The sequence below is a fragment of the Pezoporus flaviventris genome, unplaced genomic scaffold (assembly GCF_033815535.1).
Source record: "Pezoporus flaviventris isolate CSIRO_AGI_PZ_B2104156 unplaced genomic scaffold, CSIRO_AGI_Pfla_v1 ptg000002l, whole genome shotgun sequence".
In the NCBI taxonomy this organism is placed as follows: domain Eukaryota; kingdom Metazoa; phylum Chordata; class Aves; order Psittaciformes; family Psittacidae; genus Pezoporus; species Pezoporus flaviventris.
In genome coordinates, this window is record NW_026892550.1 from 82,269,859 (window position 1) to 82,290,421 (window position 20,563).

Genomic DNA, 20,563 nt, shown 5'->3' on the forward strand with positions numbered 1-20,563 from the left:
TTAGACACAGGAAAGTAAGACAGAGGAAGTATCATCAATGACAATTCTTTACTTGATGGATGCAACCATGTCAAGTAAAGTGTTCCTTGATATGTACAGAGCTCAATATTCGAACTGGCAGAACTTTTTCCCTAAATGCTCAGAACAAATTCTGCTGAGAACCTCATCTTTCTCAAAGTTAAGAATCTCCTGAGAAGTAGAACTATAAAATCAGAAGAACATTACAAAGCCTGTGAGATACATTTCTGGGTACACAGTGTGCAGGTAATACTTTTGCAACAGTGCCAGAAAATTTGCTCGTTAATAGACAAAGCGACATCTCAGAAATGAAAGGGTCCCTCCAGAAAATTACAATCCCCTCTGAAACAGATGATGATATTTCTAAATTTACGAAGACTGTGTTTGAGATTTCACACACACCTCAATAAATAATAAATAAATAAATAAATCAGCCCTTCACCAAGACCACATAAGATGCTCTTAACTTTCAAGAGAACTACATCTGAGATGGGATAGCGATATTGGTCTCAGGAAGAAAAAATTGCGACTCTTCTAAGAAGTGGTGCTAGAAAGTGGAGTAGGTTGGGTAGGAGTAAAGTCAACACAGAGATCACAAGAAAAAGTAAGACCAAATTCAGTAGAATTGGACAGTAAAGTTTCTGAGCTGAGGATGAGGAAGACATTAGGTTAGAGCTGGGAGGAGTGCTTAACTTCATTGATCCCCTAAATGTTTAACATGAAGGACAAGCATGAGTGTCAGAGACATGATTGCTCTCATCTTAACTGTCACAATTGATACTTCAGACAGTATTTGTCAACCCCAGTGTATCAAGGTATCCTTCAACATACAACCCCATGTGTCAAGGTATCATTGAAGATATGAAATGGCATGAGATACTGGTACTTAAGTATCTGGATTCTGCTCCTTATGACCCAACCCTGAGCTTAAACCTTAAAGAAGAAGGACTGTGTAATCTTAAATTATGTGAGGTCAGAATATTTGTCCTTGTCCTGCAGCAGCTGTGCCAAATTAGTTGGAAGAGGCTGTAGGTTATAATCATACCCCATGGTGCAGGTATACTAGCAAAATACCACAACCCATTGGCCAGGACAATACTTTCAGACAGAAAATGCTGGGGTACTGAATATTATCAGTGAAATCTTACATCCGAAACTAAAGCAATTCAAACCATCACTGAGATGTAGCCCTCCCAGAAGCAACATTTTTTTCCAAAGCTCATAACTCAAAATGAGTCATGCTTGATTAACTTCACTTGGGCCAGAAGACTAATCATGGGATGCTATTTATAATTTATTTAAGGAAAGTCAAAGAGAGCATTAGAATGACATTGAGAATGAAAAACATGTTATGGCCTTAACGTAGTGTCACTGCTATAACTTAATGAAAACAGAGAACTAGGAACCTCCTCTCTTAGCAGGTGTGGCTTTTAATTATTTTTATTTGTTTTAGTGTGTCTCCTCTCCAATGAAAAACTCATTAAATATATGTGAGACTCCAATCCAGACAGCAACTGTCCAGCTCAGTTATTGGTGGGGTAATAGATCAGAAAGTTTCACCTCCTCCTTCTCCTCACAGCTGCCCCACACACATGCACACACACACAGAGGCCAGGAAACTCTACCCCTATAGCACCTACCTTGGGTTTGAAGGCGATTAATTTCAGGACCATCTCAACAGTGAAGAGGCCAGTGAAGAGCATGTTGAGAATATTCATGGCTTCCTTGAACATGCAGCTCTGACCGTAGTGCTGAAAAATAGTATCCCGGCACCAACGTGAGGAACAGACATATCAATTTGTTTAGTTAATTAGGAATCCACAGGGCCCTCCTGATCTCCCTTTGTGTTGAGGCTCTCTAAAGAAACCCACAACATGTTCCATCTTTTTAATGTAGAATTCCCATCTCCCTTTCCACATACACATTTCCGTATCTCTAGCCATTTTTGCTATCTGCCTCTGGATCTCCTATCTTTATACAAAAATCTTTTCGAGTGGTGGCTACCAAAATCACACTCATAACTCCAGTTGAGGTCTCATTATAAATTTGCATAATGGTACAAGACAGTTTCCAATTGTGTTTGTTATCTCACCACTCCCTAACACGGACTGCTTTCTTGTTCGATTGCTACTGCACAGCAAACAGGGGTTTCACTGAGCTGTTCATAATGATACCAAGCCATTCCCCAAGTAATTACACTTAATTCAAGATTCTGCAAAGCACACAAGCAGTTCAAATCATATCTTTCCAATATGCATTATCTTGCATTTGTCAACTCTGAATTAAATTTGCAATCATGCTGCCCATTCCCTTAACTTTATTAAGGTCTTACGAAGTTACTCTCCATCTGCTATTGATTAATTCAAGTAGTGTCTTCAGCAAAAGTTGCCACCTCACTCTTCATTTCCCTATTTCCAGATCATTATACTTGTGACTGATTGCACTGCCTTATTCTAAGGTCATCTTCCAGTCCATCTCATAAGGCTCTACTGGTAATTGCTTAACTTTGAAAAACTTTATAGCTTAACTTTTATAAACAGCTGGGATGAACTTTCATATTCTACATTGGCTCAGAGTGATTTATTTACAGGATTTTCAGTTAAAATAATTCATCTGCAGCTGAAAGCAGTCCAGGGAAAAATGTATCATTGAGATGCTTTTAAAGTTTTTTGTTACATTCTCCTTGAAACACTTTAGTACTTGCTGGACTTTACTTAGAAACTTGGAATTTCACTGTAATGTGGCTTTTGTGTTTGCTGTCTGTTACAAAGTTTGACCCAAATCTGGCCACAGTATAAGACTTTGGAAAAACGTACTTTTCTCAAGATGGCTATAGATGTCCTAGAATCTCCAGAGATGCTGGCCTTCCTCAGCACTTCACAAACATCTCACAGCTTCTAGCTCCACCTGCCCTGTGTGTGCACCATTGTCACAGCAACTGAGCATGCTTCAGAGTAAACATTACAATCTCTCCCTATTGCTTCATGACAGCAGGGCAGTAGATAGTTTAGCTGAGAGAAGAGCACTTTCTTGTGCTTATGCTGCCTCACTCCTTTTTTGGTACCTTAGGCAAGACAGCAGAGGAAGCCTTTTCACTGGGGACGGGTAAGAACTAGACCAGATGAAGAAAAAGTAAGGGAGGTCAAGAAATCTGGTGAGATTGGACTGGAGACAGTAAGAGAAAATAAGGTGAAAATTGACTATGAATGTAGATTTAGACAGTGAGTGATAGGAAACTGACGCTAGTTTTGAGAGGAGGCTGGGAGTGAGGCAGACTGGGATTGATCCAGTGGAAAATGCAGTAGTGGGATGCTAAGATCAAAAGGGAAGTTGGTGTGGGAGTGCATGGAGAGGTACAAACTAGAGAAGGGAACAAAGTGTAACAGACAACCAAATGGAAAGATGATCTTTAAGGTCCCTTCCAATCCAAGTCATACTATAAATCTATGACAGGGGAGAGAGAGACTGAAAAGGAGATCCATGGACGGGTAACTAAAACTGAGTCTATATAGTGAGGAGAAGAGGATGACTGCTCGAGGAGTGCGGATCTGGACTATCTGGGCCACACACCAGGGAAGAGAGTTCATAGACTGATAGGGTGAGGAGAAAGTATGGGGTTTAGGGAGGAAAGTGACAGGCAGACTAGCTCTCAAGCAAAGTGTAGAAGAGAAGGGAGCTCAAATGTCCAAGGAAACTGGGAGCACAGTGATAGGCTTAGCAGGTGGAGCCTGGGACTGACTAGAAATGAAAGGGAGGTGAGAAATGCCTTGTGCAGAGACAGACTGGAAGGAACAAACCAGGTAAGTACAGACTTGGAAAAATGTGCAAACATTCCACCTGCACATGGTAATCCATTACCTCTATTTGCTATTCTTGTAAATGTTTCTTTCGTGGATTCACATTAGATCTTTGGAAAACCTTTGCGCAGTAAGGAAAATGAATGCACAGCACAGTGGACAGTAAGGCAATCAGCAGCAACAGTAGTGAAGCAAGGTAGGCAAACACCTACCAAAAAATGCTTAGGTGCAGCTGATACTGCCTTAAGGTGATGGGATGGACTATAGGGCCTCTAGAGGTTCTTTGTAGATAGTTTTTATGGTTCTTAACAGAGACTAAAGGAAATACTGGGGTCTTCCTGCCCTCTAGCCCCAGTTTCCTTGATTGTTTTGTTTGTCAAAATATTTGCTTTTTAATGCAGAAAAGACCCAGATTTAAAATTCAGCTCTCAGGTGAGTGGCAATTCCAGGCTTGTTGCTGCATTTTATAGAAGACAAGTCAGAATTGAGAAGTTGCTTGTTATTATAGTGGCCATTGGTGTATAATGTAACTGTTAGGTTCTTTTTCTCATTTGTTTTTAAGGAGTTAAAACAGAATTGCTTGAAGAGTCAGATATTAGCAGGAAGAGGATGAGAGGCAGATTCCTCATTTTAACTAAGTGTCATCAGGAAAGAACATGGTACAAAGTTTTTTATCATGTCCCTGCCCCTTTCCCTCAATACATTGGATAAAGGTGAAAGTGGGTCTCAACCATGGCCATTTCAACGTTTTCCCTGACAAAGTCTTATAATTAATTACCTGTAGGGTTTTATGACTGCTTACTTACTTGCATGGCCAGGCAGATGGTGTTCAGCAGGATCAGAACGAACATCAGGTATTCAAAATAGGTGGAGTTGACCACATACCAAACTTTGTACTGGTACTGGTTTTTAGGGATGTATCTCCGCAGGGGCCGGGCTTTCAGGGCATATTCTACACACTGGCGCTGTGAAAGAGGCAGGGTAGGTTTAAAAATAAAAAAAACAACACAGGGTTGGTCAACTACCTCCAAGCATAATAAAAATACAATATGTTTTAAGTGTCTTACTGAAATGAAAATGCTTGGCATAAGCATTTCTTTCAGGTTGCAATCCAAATGTGCATATTCTACCCATTGAACAGTTACATATGCATTTACTTTGGCCAGACAATGTCAATTAGTCATGCTCATCTAATGTCAGTGAACCAAATAGTACAGCACATATAGTTAAGTAAATGTTATCCCTTGAGCAAATCTTACAGCAAGGCTTTTTCTTTTATCTCACTCCTGAAAGATGACAGTGAAGCCAGCTTATAGTTTTATCTTGTTGGCAGTCTTCACATGTTCCTCTCTGCATGTATTTATCTCTTAGATGCTTATTCTCAGTGTATTTTCTATCTTTGGTGGCGATAAATTGTTGTAAATTACCTGGTTTTTGTCCAGCTCACAGTTCTTGTACTCTTGTTCTCCTTGTTCCTGAAATGTGACGATGACGAAACCAACGAAGATGTTCATCATGAAGAAAGCAATGATGATGATGTAGATAATAAAGAAGATGGAGATCTCAACCCTGTGATTATAGATGGGTCCCACATCCTCCATGTGGGAATCAATGGACCTATACAGCAACCTGAAAGCAAACAGGAGCCCAATGCAGAGAAAATCTGCAACTGCCTTGAGGCCTTATAGGTGATATTACAAAGTTTAACTTCGTGACTTTCCTCTACTTGCATCAAAATTAATTCACTCACAGAGTGCAGAGTGTAAACTCTTGCAAAAGAGAAGAAATGGCTCTTGCTAACTTTACACATTTGAACCTGTTCAGGGGTGAAATCTTTTTGTAGCTGAATAATTACAATTTAAAACAGAAGCATGCCCTTAAGTTAACAGAAGACAGGAGAGTCTGTGTTGTTGGCAGCTCAGTTTTGTGAGAAAAGGAGATCACAGCACTTTTAACATTTGTTAACATCACTGCTGGCATCACCCTGTGACACAGGTCAGGGTCAGCCCACCTGGTACCCTGCATGCCCATGTCACTCTGACAGAGTGAAGCTGTGGGAGTCCTTCACCTGTGGCACAGCCAGCACAGGCTGGCAAGACATCCCACCTCTGCCCATATCGCAGAGATAGCACTGCTGTGTTTCATATGGCCCTGCTGGCTCTATCAGGAAACTTGTAACACCTAGCAATACTGGTAAGTGCCTGACAGGCATTTTATATCCATTTATATACATAATGATTGTAACAAAGATTGCTATCACTGTTACTACTAGCAATCATTTTTTTAAGAGCTACAGACAGTGCTGTGCACTGTTTACAAGTACAGAAACAGCAATTCCTTTGGGCCCTGAGGAATTTACATAATACTACAATGACTGCTGCTACTACTGCTATGTTTAATGCTTTAGACCTATTTAAATACTTAAAATGGGAAAGACTATGCTCTGCATTTGAATTTCTCTTTTGAAATGAATGAGGATATTGCTACTGTTGCACTGGTCCGAGAAGCACTCACTCTGGCCAGCCCTCAAAGGTTGAGACAGTGAAGAGGGCCATCATGGCAGTCAAGACGTTGTCAAAGTCGAACTTGCTGTTCTCCCAGCTCCGGGGTTGTATCATTGGCTGGTTGACCTCACCATCCTTGTACGTAATGTAGTACCCTCTGTGGATGGAGAACAGACAGAGAACATTACAGAACTGCACTTCCAGAACAAGGCCCTGAGAGTGGGTGACCAGTGAAGGGGGCTAACTGGGAAAGGTCAGACCCACCTGCATTCTGCTTCTGTCTGCTTGGAGCTATCAGTGCAGCTGTACAGCTTGCCCTTGAATAGGAAGAAAGAGGAATGAAGCTTATTTTCTTGACAGCACAAGGGTTAGGGCAGATGATGTAGCAAAGAGACTGTGTTTTCTACTCGCTAAACCAACTATGAGTATGTTTACATGCTCTTTTGCAGGTAGATGTGAGCAAACTGGATTGGGAGTTGCCTGCATCTATGTAGTTCAGAGCACAGGCTTTCATCTGCTTTTACAGTACTTTTATGCGTATGTCCTAAGGTGTATGACTACTGAGTACTGCAGAACACTTGTTGACAGAAGGGTGGTGAAGGGCAAAGAAATAAAAGCAGACGTAAGGAAATGAATGAATAACCTCCTGTGATTATCTGGCATGCCTCTCTCCATGAGATGGGAGGTAGACAGCCTGCAAGTACCCCTTTCACCTCCCTGGCACTAAGTCATGCCACAAGCTATTTAGGGAAGAAGGTTACTGATGTTACTGATGATTTCTTATCATTACAGATGAAGGGCAGGAGTTCTGAATATGCCTGGTCCAGTTTTGGGGAACTGCTGGTAGCAGGAGCCCAAGTAACACTGACACTGTCACAAATGTTTTGCTTTTCACACACACGACTCCATCTCCCCTTCCCAGGCTTCTTGGTGGTAGTTTTCTTCCCATCACATAATACAGCTCAGCATAATGAATGAATGAATGGGCCCAATGGTTTTACCTTAAACAGCTGAACTCCAATGCAGGCAAACATGAACTGCAGCAAAGTGGTGACAATCACAATGTTTCCGATGGTTCGGATGGCGACAAACACACACTGGACCACATGCTGCAAATGGAAGATAGGGACAAAAGTAACTTGCAGGATTGTTCTGGCACCTCTGGCTAACGGGGAATCCCAAGACTAAATATACAATTAAGAGATTTACAACTAACAATTGCCCATTAAGTAATGTCTCATGAAAGAGGAGAGAATACCAACTTGTTACATTCCTCACTGTACTCTTAGGAAGTGGCAGAGAGGGACAGAAAAATACCAGAGCTCAGCTCTCTGAAACTTTCAGCAGCACTGACTCGGACAGTTGGGCAACCACCAACCCACAGGAAGGAATTTATCTAATACAGTAAGGCTATGTTAAAATAGACTTGTGAGTGCATCTGTAATCCAAGTAAACTACATCATTTAAGCTCAGCGGTGATGGGTGGGACACCCGGCTGGAAAGCAGCTTGGCAGAAAAAGACTTTAGCGTCCTGGTGAATACCAAGTTGAACATGAGCGCCAGCTGCAAAGACGAGTGGTATCCTGGGCTGTAACAGACAGAACACTTTGAGCAGACTGAAGGAGGTGATCCTTCCCATCTGCTCTGGAGTGCTGAGGCCACCACACCTGGAGTACTGTGCCCAGTTAGCCTCCTCAGTACAAGAGAGATATGAATGTACTGGAGGGAGTCCAGCAAATGGTCACAAAGATGATTAAGGGACTGGAGCATCTCTTCCATGAGGTAAGGCTGAGAGAGCTGGGACCATTCAGCCTGGAGAAGAGAAAGCTCAGAGAGAGTCTTGTCAATGTACATAAGTACCTGAAGGGAGGGTACAGAAAAAGCAGAGCCAGGCAATTTTCAGTGGTGCCCACTGATGGAACAAGAGGCAATGGGCACAAACCGAAACACAGGAAATACAGGAAATTCAACTGAACATTGGGAAGCACTTTTTTATTGTGAAATGACTGAGCATTGGAACACGTCACTCAGAGAGTCATGGAGTCTCCCTCCTTGGGGTATTCAAAAGCTATCTGGGCATGGTCCCAGGCAACCCACTCTTGGTGGCCCGCTTGAGAAGGGTTGTTGGACAAGACAACCTCCGGAGGTCCCTCCCAACATCAACCATTCTGTGATTCTGCTGAAACACTACCTGAACCACTGCAAAAGTCCTTGTAGCTTGAAATAACTTGAATTTATAGTTTAGAGAATACATTGGGACTTTTCTAACCTTTAGTCCTTTGGCTCTGTTAATGGCCCTCAGTGGTCTAAGGACTCGCAGAACACGCAGGATCTTCACCACATTGATAGCACTGGACCTGGAAGCAAGTATTGGAAGGTTTGAGAGATACAGCAATATAGGGGGTGTGCTGCAAAGACAGATGGATTTTACCTACTCTTTCTTGTTTGAAATCCTACATACCCTTAGACTGCTCAGGATAGTTAGAGTGCCAACTCTTTGCTATGGCACTTCACGGCTAATGAAACTACTCTCTGGTGTTATCTTCGTAGGTCTTGCTTCCTCATCTAGGCAGGCTCAGTATACATACTCCTGGCTTTCACCGTCTTTGCTGTTTAATGAAGGGAACTGAACATAGGCAGTGTATATTGTTTTTTTTTTAAAGCAGGGCAAGCTGCCAAACACTCTGTAGATATCTATGATACAGAAATTGAGCCAAGATGTAGTCATACAAGATATTTTCAGATAAGGTTCAAAGAAGCACTCCACTGAAATATTCGTAGAAGAGTGGAAACTCCAGGTGAATCCAGCACTAAAGGTATACCATCCACCTGGAGTTTGATCCTGCAATGTGTTTGACCTCTGATCCCGCAAATCAATTGATTGTGTACATAAATTTAAAGATGTGGAACTCCCACTGAATCAGCTAGGATAACTTATGTACTTACATTTAAGTACTGAACATAATTATCTCCTACAACAGTACTCTCCTCATCTTCCCAGACTGAAATCCTGACTGAGAAGCTTTTCCATGCTGTATGACATCAGGCCCTCCTTACTGATTTTGGGAACAGTTTCTTTTACTAAGAATCTAGTTAGGTTTGTAAGAAAGAAACAGCAGGTCAAAATGAGCACTGTGCCATTCTTAAAACCTTGACTGAAAGCCTAACAGACCTGATAAATCCTTCTGTTTGACTATTTGACTTAGTTCTGGAACATAACATATGTCAGCTGCTAACCTGTAATGATGACAACTGGGAGCTCATTTCTTATCAGGTGGGATACTACTTAGAAAACGCCCTAACCAACACATGAAGTTCCATATAGTCAAGTAAATCTATAAACTTATTAAGCAAATTAACCCATCAACCAACACAGCATGATGCAACAGAAGCAGGATCAACAGTCACCGCCGCCAGTACTCTGCAGATTTTCACACAGCTTTTCAAACTCTTGATGGTTTTTGATTGACCAAGACCCACAACATCTTAGGAAGTAGCAAAACACTATCAGCCCATTTTCCAAAGAGGTTATGAGAACTCTAGGAGGGAAGAGTAAGTCACTCAACTGTCCTGAACTGATACAGTGAATCAAGACATCTTGGAACAAAGCTAAGAACCATTATTCCCCATGGACCATTTCTAGTTGTCATTTGCTCTTTCTGGAAGTTACCCCCTCCATGTCATTAGAGTAGAATTTCCCAATTATTACCTCCCCTCTTGAGAATGAATTTTAATGGTCTTGAATCATCTGAGGGAAATACCTCCAGGCTTATGAGAAAAAAGTCTTACCCAGGTAAGACAATGATCCTCAGATGTTACTTCCCAACCCAGCCCTGCAATCCCCAAACAACAGCCAGTTGAAAATAGCTCACTTACTGGATCCCAAAGGAGATGAGAGAAACGCTGACCACCAGCAGGTCTAAGATGTTGAAATAGTTTCTGCAGAAGGAGCCTTTATGGAGGAAAGCCCCATATGCGGTCATCTGCAGGAAGGCACATGAAGACACAGACATACTTTGCCATTAGCAACTGTTCAGAAACCAAACACATCTGGTTGTGCTCAGAGTATATAACTGGGGAGGGGCAGAATTTCTAACATAGCAGACAATTTACCCCCAGACCTCAAAGGAGAAGCTGAGTCCCCATTGAAAGAAGAGAGTGAAAAAGACATTAAGACAACTATAAAAGACCTTACTAGGGAAAACAAATACTAGGTTCAGTGAGGAAAATACGCACTGTGAGTGCATAGAATACATAATGTTTAGAATCAGCAAAACAGCAGAATGACTGTTTGCAAAAACTACTCTTTGCAATCATATGCTTTTTCCTTTTTCTTCAATGGCAGAGGACACTAGTGGGTATGATGCTTGTATTATATAAAGGCCTCTTGAGCTAAATTGAATAAAAAAAAAAAAGGGCTCTTTTGTAATGTTTTTCAGTGCTCAGACCAGCTGCAGTGGACAGCTGAGTTCCCTTCCCTCTGTGAAGAAAAAACAGAATCCCTCAGGAATTCTATGTTTTGGAGCTGAACTAACAGGAGGAATTTCAGCTCTCTTCAGTTTGCTGCTTCTGTTCAGCTCAATCCTGTATTCCTTTTCCTATCCCTATTCAGGTTTTCCCACTTTTATTCTGGAAGGAGTTGCACTTTCCCCTTGGTTTTCCTCACAAAGCCTAAGGTAAGATTCTTTGAGACAGAGTGGTTTCTTAGGGGAGGTAATCATGAACATCACCCAGCAGAGGAGGGAAAAGATCTTACATGTTTTACAAAGGCACTCTGCCCCATCTGGGTATGAAGGGGTATTTAATACCTCCTGGCTTTAAGGAGGATGTCACAGCTCCAGAACTGGTTTAAGTGACTGTGTAAACAATAAACAGAAACGGGTCTCACCTGCAATGTCAGACCTAAACACCTCTGAGGTCAGAATTAGAATTTCAGACTGAGCTCAGCTACAGAATGTGACTAAATGAGTCTGGCATGGTTAAAGAGGGTGAGTTGATGGGGGTATTTGTACCACCTACCTTAGACTCAGTGAGCAACCTAAGGAGCTGCTTTGAAGAAACCCCATCCCCACAACAGCTAATGTCCCTCCATTACCTGGGTTACATCGGCTGCTAAATTTGGTCCTCTGAATCCCATCTAAGTTAGATGTCTAAAGTAACTTGAAGCAGACACCTTGAGACTGTTCCTCAATGATGAGCTCTAGCCAGACTCCCAGCAGAGAAGAATGAATGAAAAATCGAGTTTTCTGGCTCCTGCTAATGGCTCAGGATGGCATACATGCTAGTGGTTTCCAGCCATACCTGCCTGGAACAGCTTTATTCGGAGGAGGGGTGGAAGGGAACATGGTATATCACATTTTTTTCACCAAACTGCCTATCAATCAGACAGAACTTAGAAGGGGAGGAAGTATAAACTCTGGTCTTGGCTTAGAATTTATACTTATAGACACATTCAATTGGGGAAGAGGGGAGGGGTTCTTGCCATAACAAAGGTGGTAAAGATGCCTGGATAGATTTTGTATGGCAATCTTGAAAGAAAGGAGACACCATTGAAATCAGGAGGAGAAGACCATTGAAATCAGGAGGAGAAGCCCTGCTGAGTTTAAGTTCAATGCAAACTGTGGTTCTCTCAAGCCTGTGAGAGATGCTGTTATATCAGAAGAGACTCTCGAAGAGTCTATAATCTGTGTCTGCTCCCATCTAGGGCACTGAACTAGGTTTTAGGATGACAATTAAAAAAACTTCGGTGGTCACCTTGCTAACATTCACCAGACTCCACCACAACAGTGTGAAGCTTGCAGGTGTCATCAGTAACATGAGGTCAGAGGAAGCTTGTTTCTCTACAGCCTTGATTCTTTTGTTTTTTTTCACTATTTAGGCTAACTTTTCTGTTGTGGAAAGCACTGTGCTCAATTCAAAGCAGCAGAGAAACATGCATGGAAAAACCAATGCAACTTGTGAAGCAGGAACTGACAGGACAAGAACAGAATTTCTTAAACAATTGTAGTCCTTGCCCTTTTCTCCAATTTGAACTCAGAGAATATCCTGGAGTGGTGACATGAACCCACTGAAATTAATGGGAGGACATAAGAAGGGCCCCTCTGATGCACTCTCCTGATAAAAACAGAGCGATACCAGTGGGTTTGCTTAGGTTCTGCTTCCACTGAACTAATTAGGAGTGTTATTATTTGCTCCAGTGGAAGCAGAATTAGTAATTCTAAGTTCAAACAGGTGTCTTGAGCTATGGCTTTATTTTTAAGTGTTTCTGTTGAGATGTTTTTCTTTTTTGACAGGCCTTTTTGATCAGCCATTTGGTATGTGCTTTTTCAGATTTATTGTGTAGGCAGAGATGCACACTGCACAGAGGCATAACATGCACATCTCTTTGGAGAACATTATGGCTTTGGTGATTTTAAGTCATATCAAAAAAGCACGTTTCTCTACAAAAATGTTCAGGGGCCACCCTGCTTGCCAGCCTTCAGTATGGATACTGTTATTAGGGTCTTGAACTTGAGCAACGCTAAGGTACTGCCTGCCAGCAATTAGAACTAGCTTGCTGAGGCAAAAAACAAGCTGCCAAATGAACCTAGCATTTAGAAAGCCAGAACTCTGCTCAATTACTGTTATTTAAATTATTAGCCTACCAATTTGGGAAAATTAGTGTTAAGAACAAGGCAGCCTATTTTTATTTTCTTCCAGGCTAAACTACTATTCTGCACATTTTCCTTGGTATAGAATATGTTCCTGGGAATCGGGAAGGCAGGTTTCAAACAGGCAATGCAGCAGTTTTTCATTTGCAGCTACAGTCCTTGGTGTTTCAATGACTTGTACTTTTGGTTACCTCTTCACATCTAAAAAGTGAGCTACCGCGCTGAGCTCCCTGTCTCCTACTTGACTGCTCACCCTGTAACCTTACAGGGTTATCGATCACCCACTTATATAGGCCACTCTCTGGCCCAGCCTCTGGAGTTGTGCAGAATGAGTTGTAGCATGTGTAGGAGGTGTGTGCTCTCAGGGTTCCTTGCACAGGGAACAAATACGGTTTTCAGAATACTGGCCAGAGTAGAGAGTCATTTATGGGGTGATGGCTGCCTCCTTGGCATCCTCTTACTTTTCCCAACAGGATCATCCTTTCATTGTGATTCCCATAAAAAGCTTTGTATTATTTCTTTTTTTTTTTTTAATAGGCCCTGAATGATGTTTGAATATCAAAATTTCACAGAAGACTTTTTAAGCAACTACCAAAGCATTAAAATCAAAAGATAAATAACCCTTTGTGTAGAGATAATAATGGGGTTTAAAAAAAACAAACAAACAAACAGAAAAAGAGAGTGAAACTAAGAAAGAAAGAAAGAGAGAGAGAAAAAAAGAGAGAAAGAGAGAAAAAAAGAGAGAAAAAAAGAGAGAAAGAGGAAAACGAGTGTATTGCTCAGATTGGTTACCTTAAGAATAATTTCTAATGTAAAGATACTAGTGAAGACATAGTCTGCATTGCCTAGGATCTGAAAAATAAGCACAATTGGGTTAGTGGTACTGAGCGTGACCCAGGAACAAACAGGCGTGTGCGTTAGCAACAGACAGTGTCAGAAAACTAGTAAGCTTGTGAACAAGTAATGGTAGAGAAGATGGGCACTTTACCTTCAGAGCAATTTCAATGGTGAAAATGACAGTAAAAACTATATCAAAATAAAAGAGAATCTGTAAAAACAAAAGGGAATAGGATTGGGGAGGGCAGATCAGTGACTGATCACTTGCATGGGAAATCACAGTTCAAAATCAAATACATAAGCCTTTTAACAAGGGGACAAGGATTATATAGGAAATGGTTTTGTAACGAAGTGCTGTTGAATGCAGTGAAGGTCCTGGCACAGAGGACAAGCAGCACATTTCATGAAATCTTTTCTGAGTTACAATCCCATGACGACTCTAGAGGCAAAATAAGTTTTTGGTTGCTGTTGTAGGATTTTTTCTTTTTTTAATCTGATAGAGAACAGACGATTCCAGGATTTTCCCAAATACATATCCAAACTGAGAATACAAGGAGCCCGGTCTCCCAGTGGAAAACATGACATTCCTTCTTATTAATTTCCATTCTCGTTCTGTACTTCTCGCAAAGGAAGAAAAGCAAACCTCAGATTCATGCTCTTGCTATTTTTTTTTTGTCTATCCTGATTTGCCCTGGATTAGGCTCAAAAACAGAGACTGCCAATTGAACAGAATCCCAGCTCTTGTATTGCAACCATAATATCGTCATGTGCTAAAGGTGCCTAACTTAGATCTTGCATCTTTCCATAGGCATCCTGGATAACAGGCAAGCTGAAAGGCACTCATCATTCCCATCAACTTAGACCTGGTGATGGGGGTCCTGGTGGCATGCATAGCAGACCACAGAAAGTGGTCCTAGAGTGTCACAACAGGCAACAGCAAGTCTGGAAGTGTAAAGTGATTTTCAAAGTATCAGGAATATCTTTTGTTGCTGATCAATGGACCTTCCACAAAATGAAAAGCGGGAACTTCCTCGTTGACTAATGGGACCAGAATTGAAATATTTTTGTTTCAAATGTATTCCAATATCCCAAGCCATTTTAGTGTTATCTATAAGTGGTGAAAATCAAAAGTATCATGCCCTAGGATTGCTGTTATTTTACTGTTGTTTGCCCATGAGCAGGCCAATGTATGGAAGTTGTAGAAAACTGATCATTTGTCAGATTTAAACCTTTACTGCTAAAATACTAATAAACATACAGCAGTAAAGCTCCCTCTCCCATCCCACAGCTGTTTTTTTGTATTTCAGCGCATGTACCGTAACTCAGATTTATAAATGGATAAATTCCACAGCTTGGAATGCCACAGGCAGTAGGGTAGCTACTGCAAATTACAGGGTTATTTTAGATGGCACTATTTAAACATGATCGGAATCTGAACTAGTTTGCAGACACTAAACGTCAAGTGGGGGGGATGTATCACTTACTGCTACTGTGTAACTTAACATTTTTCAGGTCACCGCTCAGTCTTTGACCCCAAGTTGTTCTCACTTCTTCAAGGCTGTCTTGTGCTCCATCAATTTTTGCAACTTAGAGAATTAAAAAAAGAGCCACTTCAAGGATGGACAGATCTCAATTTCATCCTATATTAATTTACACATATTATGGCTGGAAATGCCCCCTTGCATGTAGGCCCTGACATTTGGTTATTATATGAGAGGAATAATTTTATAATCAATGGGCCAAATTCATGGGTACTCTCAGGCTGCTTTGCATGACTCCACCAACATAAAGCAGTCATAAACTTGATTAAAGTGGCTAATCAAACTGTACCTGCAGCTGCTTTACATCACTAGAGCATTGCAAAGCAGCTACAGCATACCAGTGAAGGTGGCCCCAAAGCTGCAGCTAGTAAAGATGTCCTTTATAGAGGAGATCATAGAATCATAGAATAGTTAGGGTTGGAAAGGACCTTAAGATCATCTAGTTCCAACCCCCCTGCCGTGGGCAGGGACACTTTACGCTAAATCGTATCACCTAAGGCCTCGTCCAACCTGGTCTTGAACACTGCCAGGGATGGAGCATTCACAACCTCCCTGGGCAACCCATTCCAGTGCCTCACCACCCTAACAGGAAAGAATTTCCTTCTTATATCCAATCTAAACTTCCCCTGTTTAAGTTTTAACCCATTACCCCTTGTCCTGTCACTGCAGTCCCTAATGAAGAGTCCCTCCCCAGCATCCCTATAGGTCCCCTTCAGATACTGGAAGGCTGCTATGAGGTCTCCACGCAGCCTTCTCTTCTCCAGGCTGAACAGCCTGTCCTAATGAGAAAGATCACTGCTCCACCTGTGCAGGAAGCACACTTATCAGCAGGCATATTTATTATTATCTAAATATGAATTTACTTTAGAATATATTATAATGAACAAGCACCTTGTCAAGGTGCAAACAAGAGAATACTGTGAGCACACAGTCTTAGGACCTGTTTGGGCTTTAAAGGCTGTTTGATCAGACTGGGGAGGCACTTCCAAACACCTGCTGCCTGAGCCCTGTGTGACACAAGAAAGACATAGCCACTAGCCCGCCTAGGACAGAAGCAGTATCCAAGCCTCTTTGCTCGCCATTCCTGGGATATCTGTTCCTGTCTTCCTACCCTAGGACACTTTTTATCAACAGCAGCAGTAGTCTGCACAGTAGTAGCTCTTGGGCACATGCTAATGACTGGTTATGTTGACCCAGTGTGAAGTTAGAAGCAGTTAGTTTGCTTTCAGCTTGCTTTCGTTCCCTCTCAGGCCTCTGTGTGGCCACAGGGCAAGACATATTCTTACTGTTCTACTGTCAAAGTGTAAAGGCAGACCACATTTGCAACCCAAACATCTTGTCAGTGTCCCCTTGTATGATACATTTTAAACATCTGTACCTGCAAAAATTAAACACAAGTTTTCATGCAACATCAGTGGCTTCAAATACACAAGACAACACTTTGTCCCAAACCTTCAGCTCTTTTATCCAGGACAATCAGCTTTGACTACTTTTTTTCCTCATTTAAATCTCTCTGCTGCAACTTCTGCGGTATGTCAGAAGCCCATATGCCAGCTGACATCATGCTGCAGCGCTAATACATACTGACATACATTTATCCCTACACTGTGGGCACACTTAACTGCACAAACGGGTCATCGGTGATACAAATTTGACTGTATTATTTAGCACCTTTTTTCAGGACAAAATGCAAAGCAGCTCTGAGATAAGCTCAGGAAGAAATCTCCATTAACACCTTCTCTGCATGCACATGTGTCTTTAAATACGTGCTGAGGCCAGGATATTTCACAGAGGTAGAACACTGAGTGTTCAATTAGGGTTTTATTATTAAACAACAAAGAAAATTGTCCCACTCTTTAAGCCTAGCAAGTTCTTCAGGCATAAAGACACCAAAATTCCACTGCAGACAAGCAGAAATTAGAAATCTCACATATGACTGCTGACTTGCTTGATTTCTGCAGTGATCCCAGATTGGGTTAACTGGCAAAGTTAAGGGAGCACTGAATGTTCCGAAAGGCTAATAAGAATGGGCAGGAAAGAAGGTGAGAATGTATCTCTGTGTTGAATGCCTTCCTCTCCTTCCACCAGAACGTTGAGGAGAGAAGCACAGCATATTTTCTGAGGATTACCTCAAATTTAATGATAGCTTTGCAACTTGTGTTCAAACAGTCTGATTCCAATCTTGATAGCACCATTTTCCTCCAGAGTGACTGTATCAAACTCAAGAGCGTTACTCCTGATTTTCACCAGTGTGAACAAAATCAAAATCAGGCCCTGGACTTTTTAGTTCAATAGAAATCATGTGGCATGTTCCAAAGGGAACATGCAAAACCCCCATGTTATAATTATCTGTATCCCAATCAATGTTTCTACAGCCCATTTCTAATGCCTTAATTCCAGCCTCCTGCCCTTCCTTGCCCTACACGCTTCTGAAATGAACTAGAGGCCAGATTATGCACTGATTCATGTTCTCTCACACACAGCCTAAAAAAGGATAGGGAGTTACCCCTAAAGCCTCTGATGCAGCTTTTTCTGCATTTCCTTGCTTCAAATCATGATCTGCTTATACCACACTTTTAATAAACAGTGAGGGAAGGAGGATGGGAAGCATACTTGGTTCCTAAAGGAGAGGTGTCGGACGGGGTCCTCAGCGGCCAGGGAGATGCTGCTGAGCAAGATGAAAAATAGGATCAGGTTGGTGAAAATATTATCGTTAACGATTCGATGGCAGTGGACACGAAACCTGAAAGACAGAGGAGAGGCACAACTTCATCTCTCAGAGAATAGCAAGACATGAGAAACATTCCCCCCTCCCCTTTTGCCAGCAGGACTGGCCCTGGAGGATTGCTCCACAGAGCACCTTCCCTCTGCCCCAGAAGCAGGGAGAATGATGGACCCAGCAGCTGTGACGGGTGCTGGGCAGCCTTGACTCTCCATGTCATGCAGTGATGCACGCAGAGTGATTGGCTGCCTGTGGGACTCATGCTCAGTGCATTTGAATGAAGAACAGTTCCCTCCTGACAGAGTCCTTTGTGATTTAAATGTGGTCTGAAACGTTCCAACCCCAAATTATATCCTTTGCTTTCATTCACAGAACCATTCCCCATTCATTCTACTGTTCATTGTGGGGCATCTACCTTGGTTACAGGGCATAGACCTGGCCAAATAGATATAAGGCTGCAAAGGGGTTCTGAGAAGACATGCCATGCAGGGTGTCTGTTGAACATCAGCCAAATACAGAGTGCTTGGCACTCTTGGTAGGAAACTAGCAGGTAAAGAAGTAGCAGTCTCCCAGCAAACAGCAGCATCCTTACTGGAGACCACTGTAGCACTTTCCGTATATTGGTATGAGGGCAGGAGGAGTTAAACCTCATAACACTTCTATGCATAATTCTAGAGACACTTCATTAATCCATTTAGCTCTACTTTTGGGTGTTAAGCCTCCAAGCCCCTATTAAAGCAATTTCACAGATGATTGCAGAGGTTAATTTACTTCTCTTCAAAAAGCGACAGTGGGTGGGTGGCAAAGCTGACATTAGAGTCCATGAGTCCCAGTCATCATCAGTCCCTCCCTGCTGCACATACCCAAGGAGGAGTGGCACAAACCCCACTGTGGAAAGACTGGATGTAAATTCAGCTGTGCTTTTACAGACCTGCTTTACTTTGGGGCTGTGATTGGAGGCCAAGTGCCCAAGGGATATGTTGGGATACACGGTACTGCACAGACTATGGGACAATGAGTTAATTTCTGCACCCTTGGGAAGATAACATCCCTCTGTGTCATTTCTCAGCCCTTCACTCACAGAACTGGTCTTGCACATCTGCGTTGGATAGACAGTTGGGGAAATGTGAATCCACATTGAGGGAACCCAAGGGAAGCAAGAAAATTATTATTCTCAGTCTCCCCTCAGAGCTATGGACTCTCTTCCTCCTCCCTTTTCTTCCGTGCTCATTCTTGACATGCAGAAATGAGCAGAAACACATGAACTCCCTACTGGGAGTGGATTTTGAGCAGCCATTAGAACAGGAAGCTCCTAACTCATGCTTGACTGATTGCATGATGGCTTGCTTGCAATTTGGACCCGAATATATTGGGGAATTCCATCTACTGACTTGCCTCCAAGACCCTTATTTCTGAAGGTTTTATGATTTGTGTCTTCAATCAGCCTTGCAGGTGCCATGAACTCCCACTGAATATTGTCAGGGGGTTCCCTACAGTTACACTTTCATGAAGATTTCATGCCAAGGCCTTTAAAACAGAGACTGGTCCAAGGATGTCTCTGGTATGAATTGCTGGAAGGGAGCTCTGCACTGCATAACCTTTGGGGCCTAGCATGAAAGCGATACCTGCTCTCCGCCTCCTTGTTCCAGCTAAGCAGTCTCTTAAATACCTGTTGTTAGGACTGAAGATGAAAAAAGCACTGGCATCAGGCATGGGCACAGCCTTTTCCTTGAGGTGCAGCTCAGACATCGGGCGAGGCCGAGGGCCAACAGGCATCTCCGGTTCTTCCTCATCTTCCTCTGCTGCAAGAAGCATTTTTGTCTTTTAATACAAAATACAATCACCTTCTGGATTGCTGGGGGATGTGTCTCTGTCATAACTACAGCTAAAAACTAAGAACTGTTGAAATAGGATGATGAAAGCCTGAGGTTCCTTGCCCATCTCCTTTCTCCAAGGCAGCATCCGCTGCCCAGTGCTCGCCCTGGCACACATTGCTCTAGACTCTTTGTGAAACCATTAATGCTGGTAAACCCACAATATCCTCACTACAGTCTCTTCAGATTCTTCACTGTCCCTTCTGAAAAAACCAAAAAACTTCAAATGACTGACTTGAACCATTCGCAGTGGTCTAAATCCATTATGTATTTTCTTATTTTCCATGGACACAGATAATAGAGAATTCCCTTCCTTTTGCAGAAGGCTTTTACATACTTGAGGACCATCATTATGCCTCTATAAGGATTTCTGGTTCCCAGAGCAAAACAATAGCAATCTTTCCTGAAGCGCTGTGTTCCTTAGGTCTCTGACCATTCTTGCTACTCTCCTCTGGATTAGCTGAAGGATTCACTTGCAGTTGAGGTTTTGTTGGTGCAGAGGAGAGCTGGATTACTTATTGCAATACTATATTCCTGTTTATATATCCTTTATGGGCACTTCTTTTCATTATACTTCAGTATTAATTTGCCATCAGTTCCTGATTTGCACAAAGCACAGA

General features: G+C 42.2%; 1 protein-coding gene across 5 annotated transcripts in view; it reads right to left on the reverse strand.

Annotated features, from left to right (window-relative positions):
* CACNA1C (calcium voltage-gated channel subunit alpha1 C) overlaps nucleotides 1-20,563 on the reverse strand; it is a 482,397-nt gene that overhangs the window by 67,848 nt on the left and 393,986 nt on the right. For 2 of the 5 annotated variants that reach the window (XM_061444714.1, XM_061444713.1), the window contains exons 19-29: nucleotides 19,739-19,871; nucleotides 17,961-18,090; nucleotides 13,958-14,017; nucleotides 10,196-10,302; nucleotides 8,589-8,676; nucleotides 7,321-7,428; nucleotides 6,584-6,636; nucleotides 6,330-6,476; nucleotides 5,243-5,444; nucleotides 4,622-4,780; nucleotides 1,659-1,769 (exon numbers count right to left, since the gene is read on the reverse strand). In XM_061444714.1, the coding sequence (XP_061300698.1) occupies nucleotides 1,659-1,769; nucleotides 4,622-4,780; nucleotides 5,243-5,444; nucleotides 6,330-6,476; nucleotides 6,584-6,636; nucleotides 7,321-7,428; nucleotides 8,589-8,676; nucleotides 10,196-10,302; nucleotides 13,958-14,017; nucleotides 17,961-18,090; nucleotides 19,739-19,871 (1,298 nt within the window). Of the gene's footprint in view, nucleotides 1-1,658; nucleotides 1,770-4,621; nucleotides 4,781-5,242; nucleotides 5,445-6,329; nucleotides 6,477-6,583; nucleotides 6,637-7,320; nucleotides 7,429-8,588; nucleotides 8,677-10,195; nucleotides 10,303-13,761; nucleotides 13,822-13,957; nucleotides 14,018-17,960; nucleotides 18,091-19,738; nucleotides 19,872-20,563 lie in introns of all 5 variants that reach the window. The other 3 variants (XM_061444712.1, XM_061444715.1, XM_061444716.1) reach the window with 2 other exon arrangements.